Genomic DNA, 8940 nt, shown 5'->3' on the forward strand with positions numbered 1-8940 from the left:
TTAATATAGCCATCATTTTTCTCAGTAGTGAAGTGTGAGAGTAAGCAGATATTAAAGACTGGTCATGTAGTGTGGAATAGTGTTTCATCCAACTTTTAAGTTACTTAAGGTGGAATTTAAGAAAGAATCCCAACAGGAAATAGACCAAATTGCCAGACATCCACTGAACAGTTCAATTGCATTCAAAGTCTGATTAGAGACTCAGCTAACAAACTGGGAGAACTATGAAATAGATGGTACAGCAGAAGATCCCCACTGAGGTGCTGCATTTTATTGAAGCTGCACCTTGTACAGTTATTCAGATGTGTTTGAAACAAGTCATAAGCAGGTATGGTATATACGCAAGCCCAGTTTCAATGTAAGTTTTTTCACCAACTAATTACCGCGAAGAAATGCTAATCCATTTCAACTGCTACTATAACTCTTAAACCGACTACCAGCTTGTCAGTGAAGCCTACATAAGTTTCATTAGTAAGTCTAACTCTTCATTCTGATTCCGTCCTACACTGATGCAAACATATAAGATTACTTTATGAAGGGATTGTGTGAACAGTTTACAAAGGCCGTCAGTCAAAAATGAGCTACATAAACTAATGTCTGTGTGCTACTTGTAGCTAAGGTATTAACTGCCCTCCTTTTGTGTCCTTCTTCTGACCTATCCAGGTTTTAAAAGGTTTCCCTGAGTGTCTCCAAGCAGATATTTGTCTCCACTTAAACAGGTCACTACTGCAGAACTGTAAAGCTTTCAAAGGTAATACTATTTTACATCACACATGAAAGTGGATGTTTTATTAACACAATCAGATATTATCAATTTACAGTGGTGCAAAGTAAGACTTTTACTCAAGTACTGTACTAAATACAAGTCGAATATATACAAACAAACTCAAGGGGACCAGGAGACAGGGGCAAAGGGCAGAGCAAGTTTGAGGGGCAAACAACAAGCCTTTACATAGGGCAGAAGCCTCAAGCAGGTCGGGCTGGAGGCCGGCGGTGAATGGCAGAAGCCCTCTGGAGACTGGGCAGGAGTCAGCCAGGTCGCAGACTGGGAACCACTGGCAGATGTTATTAATGACAGACTTGAAAAGCACATTAATTTAGCTTTTCCTATTAAAGCTTTTAAGCTTTTAGCTTTGTGGGCTCTAGGCTGCTAGCATACAAAACATGGCTGGGAAAAGGAGATATGACTACGAGTTAGGCAGTCAATGCATTTCTCCGCCTGTATGTACAGTATGTGATGCACTCTTGCTGTTTGGAAATATTGCTTGTATTTTCATCCTTGTTGAACTTGTGGCAACAAGCAATGTCCTCAGTGCTTGCAGGTTAAGACAGCTGCCCAGACCCCGCCCATTGCATAGATGGACAAAACTTTCCTGGATTGGGAGTAAAAATTAATTATCTTAATTTCTCCAATCACAGCAAGAAGCATGGTTAGCCTAGATCAATGTTTTTCAATCCTGGTCCTGTTGCCCCCTGCCCTGCATGTTCTAGATAATTCCCTTCCCCAACGAACCTGATTCAAAAGAATGTCAGGCTTCAGCGGAGCTTGATGACAAGCTGATCATTTGAATCAGGTGTCTTGGAGAAAACGGTTGAAAAACACTGGCATAGATGCACCTCTTGCATCAGTTATATCAGAACTGGAGACTATCTCTTCATTTAAAGAAGACCAAAGAACAGCACTGAAATCTTTTTCAATGGTAAAAATGCTTTCAATCATCTCCTGGCTTGTTCTGATTGTTTGACTTTAGCCAGTGATAGACTGTTATAGACAGATGGTTCATCCAATCACCTGCCAAGTATTTTTTGAAAGTAACTGCCTTTTTTTCAAACAGTTTCCAATGATGACTTCTCAGATGTTGCATCAGGTTTTTGCTCATCAGTGCCCTCTTAATTACTGCCCTGCTACTGGGCAGGAGGAGATGAAATGGCTGGTCTGGCCACAGTACACACGCCAATTCTACTCCTTCCTCCTTGAACCAAGTTATACAGACCTCAAGGTGAGGCTTGGGCTGGAGTGACTACCACTGGATTTGGAGACCTGCTGCATTTGCTCACGGGTCGATCCAACACTTGCTATTGGACAGAAATCTTTTGGAGGCCCCCTGCAATGGAAGTTGGTTGAACCTCAGAAAATGAGGGGTTGGATGATTAATGGTGTGTGTATTTTCTCCTATGGAAACTGTCTCTAATACAGACATTGTAAACCTGGATGAACCATAGAAACCAAAACTTTCATGAAAGGTGCAGCATTTTGCAGTGGCGTTACCTGCCCCATTACCTCCAACAGAAATATTGTATTCCATTCAAATGCTCTCAAGGAGATCAGTGAAATCAACACATTACACAGTTTTATTACACACTTTTAGTACGGCCACTGTCATTTAAACATGTCATTGCCTGTCAAATATACAGTGGGGAGAACAAGTATTTGATACACTGCCGATTTTGCAGGTTTTCCAACTTACAAAGCATTTAGAGGTCTGTGATTTTTATCATAGATACACTTCAACTGTGAGAGACGGAATCTAAAACAAAAATCCAGAAAATCATTGCATGATTTTAAAATAATGAATTTGCATTTTATTGCATGACATATTCCGGCTCTCACAGACCTGTTAGTTTTTCTTTAAGAAGCCCTCCTGTTCTCCACTCATCACCTGTATTAACTGCACCTGTTTGAACTCATTACCTGTATAAAAGACACGTGTCCACACACTCAATCAAACAGACTCCAACCTCTCCACAATGGCCAAGACCAGAAAGCTGTGTAAAGACATCAGGGATAAAATTGTAGACCTGCACAAGGCTGGGATGGGCAACAGGACAATAGGCAAGCAGCTTGGTGAGAAGGCAACAACTGTTGGCACAATTATTAGAAAATAAAAGAAGTTCAAGAAGACGGTCAATCTCCCTCGGTCTGGGGCTCCATGCAAGATCTCACCTCGTGGGGCATCGATGATCATGAGGAAGGTGAGAGATCAGCCCAGAACTACACAGCAGGACCTGGTCAATGACCTGAAGAGAGCTGGGACCACAGTCTCAAAGAAAACCATTAGTAACACACTACGCCGTCATGGATTAAAATCCTGCAGTGCATGCAATGTCCCACTGCTCAAGCCAGCGCATGTCCAGGCCCGTCTGAAGTTTGCCAATGACCATCTGGATGATCCAGAGGAGGAATGGGAGAAGTCATGTGGTCTGATGAGCCAAAAATAGAGCTTTTTGGTCTAAACTCCACTCGCTGTTTGTAGGAAGAAGAAGGATGAGTACAACCCCAAGAACACCATCCCAACCGTGAAGCATAGAGGTGGAAACCTCTTTCTGCAAAGGGGACAGGACAACTGCACCGTATTGAGGGGGAGTATGGATGGGGCCATGTATCGCCAGATCTTGGCCAACAACCTCCTTCCCTCAGTGAGAACACTGAAGATGGGTAGTGGCTGGGTCTTCCAGCATGACAACAACCCGAAATACACAGCTCCGTAAGAAGCATCTCAAGGTCCTGGTGTGGCCTAGCCAGTCTCCAGACCTGAACCCAATAGAAAATCTTTGGAGGGAGCCGAACATCCGTATTGCTCAGCGACAGCCCTGAAACCTGAAGGATCTGGAGAAGATCTGTATGGAGGAGTGGGCCAAAATCCCTGCTGCAGTGTGTGCAAACCTGGTCAAGAACTACAGGAAACGTCTGATCTCTGTAATTGCAAACAAAGGTTTCTGTACCAAATATTAAGTTCTGTTTTTCTGATGTATCAAATACTTATGTCATGCAATAAAATGCAAATTAATTACTTAAAAATCATTCAATGTGATTTTTCTGGATTTTTGTTTTGGATTCCGTCTCTCACAGTTGAAGAGTACCTATGATAAAAATTACAGACTTCTACATGCATTGTAAGTGGGAAAACCTGCAAAATCGGCAGTGTATCAAATACTTGTTCTCCACACTGTATATGCTAGTCCAACAAAAGCACAGGAACATTGTTCTTGTAGCACAAGACCAACTCATTGTATTTCTTATGGTGTCTAGGATCCACCAAGGGCTGTCTGAGGGCCCTAGCGATGAGGTTTAAGACGACCCATGCTCCTCCTGGTGACACCCTAGTCCATGCTGGAGACCTGATATCAGCTCTGTACTTCATCTCCAGAGGATCCATAGAGATCCTGAAAGGAGACGTGGTGGTAGCTATACTGGGTACGTTTTTGTTTGAGCCATATGATCCATCAAGTGGCCCAACTCCAATGTTAGTTACATTTGTAACCATTTCCTAGGTTGCGCACATCTAAGAAATGAACACATCAAGATTCCTATTTTCATATCATGACAATAATTTATTCTCTTCAAGGAAAGAATGATATCTTTGGGGAACCCATCGATCTGTATGTACTGCCAGGAAAATCCAGGGCTGATGTCAGAGCTCTGACCTACTGTGATCTGCACAAGATACACAGGGAGGATATGCTGGAGGTATCATGTGTTTGTCTGTTGTTTGTGTCCGGATACAGTGAATGAATATGAATAGCTGGATAGATGGACAGATAGACAAATATTTTGAATTGACACAGACAATTTCCTGTTATTTATGTTTGCAGGTCCTGGACATGTATCCTGAATTTTGTGAATATTTCTGGTCCAACTTGGAGATCACCTTCAATCTCAGAGATGTATGTTGTGCATGTTGCAGCTCTTCTATTTATTGAAACCAGGTAGAAATTATGACCTGTCAAAACAACACTGGATATAACAGAATTTTACTTTTGACCAGTCATCATTGAAATGTTGGGACGTGAGCCAAAGGACAGCTGACTAACTGATTAGTCATTTGGCTAATAATAATAGTTTATTTGTATAGCACCTTTCATGCACAAAGTGTAGCCCAAAGTGCTTTACAGGGTAAAAGAATGGTACAGTAAAAGGCAATACAGACGAGATAAAAAACATTAAAACATAATGCATGCAATTTAAAGTATACAGTTCACAACAACAACAAGGGGGGAAAAAAAGGATAATAATAAAATAATACCAGTGATTAATTAAAAGCTAGAGTATAAAAATAGGGAGTGTGGCAGTGGCTTGTAACCAACAGGTGTACAACTTGTAAACAGATTCATATTACATGATCAAACTTTGTAGAAAGTTTAGCACGCGCACCCATACACACACCATTTTGCAACATTTGTGAGGTTGTGTGCATTTGGATGTGTGAACCTGTTGATGCCTGCACGTTGCATCTATTGCGAATATATATATATATATATATATATATATATATATATATATATATATATATATGGAATTCAACAAAAACATTAACAGTACAATTAAAAAAAAAAAAAACATCGCATGTATGACTGAATAAATTAGATTGAAAGAACTTTCAAGAATGCAGTTAACATTGTCATACAGCCAAAAGAACAAACAAGCACAAATACAATAGCTGCTACCAGCTGACGTGTCTGCACATGCATTGCATGTACACATGCATTGCATGTACACATGCATTGCATGAACACATGCATTGCATGAACACATGCATTGCATTTACAATGTAAAGAGACTAGTATGGGTGCTAGTTTTGCCCCTGAATATGCCTTCCTCTGCGGGACTCTGGGACTCTGAATATGTTTTTAACCCAGCAATGAATTGCTTTAGTGACATTAAAATGAGAACAGTTCACTTCATTACAGTGGTTGTTGCCAATGATTTGACAGATGTGTTCATGCACCTTTCAAGATCGTTCCATGTAACAAACCCTCTGCAGCTCAGGTTATCAGTCTCTCCTGTTGCCACTTGTGACAAACAGGTCCAGATGTGTCAGCAAAGAGATTTTGGTTTGTGTCAAACTTTGAATTGTTTGGGGAACATTTTAGGAACACGTTGAATGGAAATAGATATTTCCTCACACTTTACAGCCTTGGTGGACCTTTGTCTTAAATGGACCATTTCACAAACAAACTGTTGAATGAATTGCAACTTTATCTACAGGCGTGATTCTTTTACCTTTGGAAATTCTTCCCGTTCCTTCTCTGCAGGTGAATAACGAAGCTGTGGGTTTCCTTAATGGAGAAGACTCCGAGTGTGAGGGATTCAGCAGAGCATTGGGGAAACGCAAACAGTCTTCTGTTCACACAGGTAGCACAAATAAAACCGCTTGTGAGGACATACTGTACCTGCCGAGAGGTAAATGAGGTACCGAGAGGTTTGCCAGTCTCAATTTCTCAACAAGGAATAGAATGTTTTAAGGATTTAAGAAATTCTGTCAGGGTTCGGAAATGGAGGCTCAATCGCAAAACAAAGAGGCACAAGGCTGGGACGAGTTACAAGCAAAAATAATTTATTAAAGGTTGCACCAATACAAAAACTAGAACCAAGGAAGGAGTGACACGGCCCCCAAAGGGCTGGCGGGGAATAATTCAAACCCGCACAAACAAAAGACGTAAGAAACTAAACTTAAAAAAAATAAAAAAGAAATCAGGATAAAGCTAAAGAAACTAACAACTAAAAGCGCTGTCTACAACAAACTAGACAGGAACGGGATTCGCTACCAGACAGGAAGAGAGAGAGCGGGCTGGGCTGTGTCTGCAGGCGGAGATGCGGCGGACAGGTGCAGTCTTCCAGGGGAGAGCGGGTGTGTGGGTCCGGAGAGCTGGGTGAAGCCTCGGCGGAGGAAACAGGAGAACAGGCGGGTCCGGGAGTGCAGGCGAAACGGGGAAACTGGAGACAGAGACAGGAGTCAAAAAATAGTTTCACATGGAAAACACGGCTAGGGCCGAGCAACATACTAACTGTAAATTGAGTTACGGTCCGGCGTCGAGTTGTGGAGAGCGTCTGGTTTTTATGGCGGCAGGTGAATGGATGAGATCGCTCCCCTCCCCGCCGCACGGATCAATCCGCTGATTGCGGAGTGGCTGCACCTGTCCGCCCTGCACCCGCATCATGCTCCAGCCTGCCAGAGAGAGAGGGAGAAGAGAGAGAGAGGGGAGAAGAGAGAGAGGGGGAGAAGAGACAGAGGGAGAAGAGAGAGAGAGGGAGAAGAGAAAGAGAGGGAGAAGAGAGAGAGGGGAGAAGAGAGAGAGGGGGAGAAGAGAGAGAGAGGGAGAAGAGAAAGAGAGGGGAGAAGAGAGAGAGGGGGAGAAGAGAGAGAGGGAGAAGAGAGAGAGAGGGGAGAAGAGAGAGAGGGAGAAGAGAGAGAGGGGGAGAAGAGAAAGAGAGGGGAGAAGAGAGAGAGGGGGAGAAGAGAGAGAGGGAGAAGAGAGAGAGAGGGGAGAAGAGAGAGAGGGGGAGAAGAGAGAGAGGGAGAAGAGAGAGAGAGGGGAGAAGAGAGAGAGGGGGAGAAGAGAGAGAGGGAGAAGAGAGAGAAAGAGAGAGGAAAAAAGGAAAGAGGCTGCCACTATCTGCCCTTGAAGTGGAGGGCGTGACAAATTCAGTGCCAAGAAATCTTGTTTAAAATAGGTCGATAAAGATAAAGAGTTCGGTTGAGTTTATTGAACCACAAAAGGAAATTCTTCTCACTCCAAAGCATCATCAGTTTTTCATTTTACAAGTATATCACATATGGAGGGTTATTTGACATGTAAAATATATGCACATGTGATATTCACATATTTTATATTCAAGACACCATATAACAATTTCAACACAACACAGTCACACACACTGATAGCGGAGGCTGCCATGCAAGGTGCCACCCTGCTCATCAGGAGTAATTTGGGGTTCAGTATCTTGCTCAAGGATGCTTCGACCTGCAGCAGCTGGGGATTTGAACCTTCTGATTGCTGGACGACCAGCTCTACCTCCTGAGCTACAGCCACCTCACATGATATGACATATGAAACACATTTCAGATGTGATATCATGGGATTTTTTTGTTAACAAAACAATTAGACAATTGAAATGTTGTTAAAAGTGTAGAGACACACAATACAAATGTAAATGTTACACAATTGTCACATGGCAGTTAAATACTGTAATACTTAATTCATTAGTCTGAAGTACTTAGTTTCTGTGAACCTTGGTAATTTCTTCATGTTAAAGACTGTTTGTGGATATTCATCAGGTGACAGCATCTCAGCGAGGAGACAGAGCGCTGCCTTCAGACACAGTTACTGGGCACAGCACGACGGCCACATCAAAAATGATCATAAACATACAATGTAAGACTTGGTATTTATTTCCTCTGCTATGAAACATACTTAATCAATTTCAAATCGGTCTATATTTTCCCCATGACAAAACGAGCCTCTCAACTAAGTGCTTCTGTAGATATGGCCATGCATTCTCCAGTGAGGATGAAGGGGAGGATACAGAGGTAACCAGCCCTGCTCACACCTCCATGATTCATGCTGCTGCCACGAAGAGAGGTAAGACCTGCAACCCTTTAACAGGCAGGTGTAAAGATGCATTCAAGGCACATGAGATAAATGGGACAAAAAAAACAAACAACTAGTATGGTAACTAGAATGGTGGTGGCAGCTCCACCTGACACTGTGTGTGTCTCACTGTCTTTCTGTATGTTGACCAGATGCACTTTCAGGAGTATCCAACATCTTTTCATTCTGGGGCTCAGAGAGTCGAGAGAAGCAGAGATACCAGGAGCTGCCCTGCTCCCACAGCCTCCCCGCCCCTCTTCCCGAGTCTCCCTCCCAGCAGCTTCCAGAGGTTCCGTCCACTTCCCACTGTCCCTCTAGTCCTCCTAATCTCCATCCTCCTCCACCTGTCTTGTCTTGGAGGCAGAAGGTGGCATTGGAGAAAAGGCTGGAGGCACTGCAGGGACACATTACCAGGTGGGTGACAGGACAACGCTTTATCAGGGTCTTTATCAGTACTGGTGATACTGGTGATTTATGTCAGATTTGAAGTCAAATACCACAATAACAAAAAATAGTTGCTAACAGTCAAACCTCCAGTCAAAAATGTGTTTTTCTTGTTCCTACAGTTGA

At 42.8% G+C, this 8940-nt stretch overlaps 1 protein-coding gene across 1 annotated transcript in view; it reads left to right on the top strand.

The window, feature by feature from the left end:
• Nucleotides 1–8940, top strand: part of LOC311266374 (voltage-gated inwardly rectifying potassium channel KCNH6-like) — a gene marked incomplete at both ends in the record, with an annotated part of 54655 nt that extends 45715 nt beyond the window's left edge. The window contains 9 exons of the mRNA XM_084368721.1: nt 664–751; nt 4031–4195; nt 4347–4468; nt 4594–4665; nt 6034–6133; nt 8058–8154; nt 8264–8361; nt 8523–8784; nt 8937–8940. Of these exons, the coding sequence (XP_084224847.1) occupies nt 664–751; nt 4031–4195; nt 4347–4468; nt 4594–4665; nt 6034–6133; nt 8058–8154; nt 8264–8361; nt 8523–8784; nt 8937–8940 (1008 nt within the window). The remainder of the gene's footprint in view (nt 1–663; nt 752–4030; nt 4196–4346; nt 4469–4593; nt 4666–6033; nt 6134–8057; nt 8155–8263; nt 8362–8522; nt 8785–8936) is intronic.

This window comes from Pagrus pagrus (genome assembly GCF_965226575.1).
Source record: "Pagrus pagrus genome assembly, chromosome: 12".
NCBI classification, from domain to species: Eukaryota; Metazoa; Chordata; class Actinopteri; order Spariformes; family Sparidae; genus Pagrus; species Pagrus pagrus.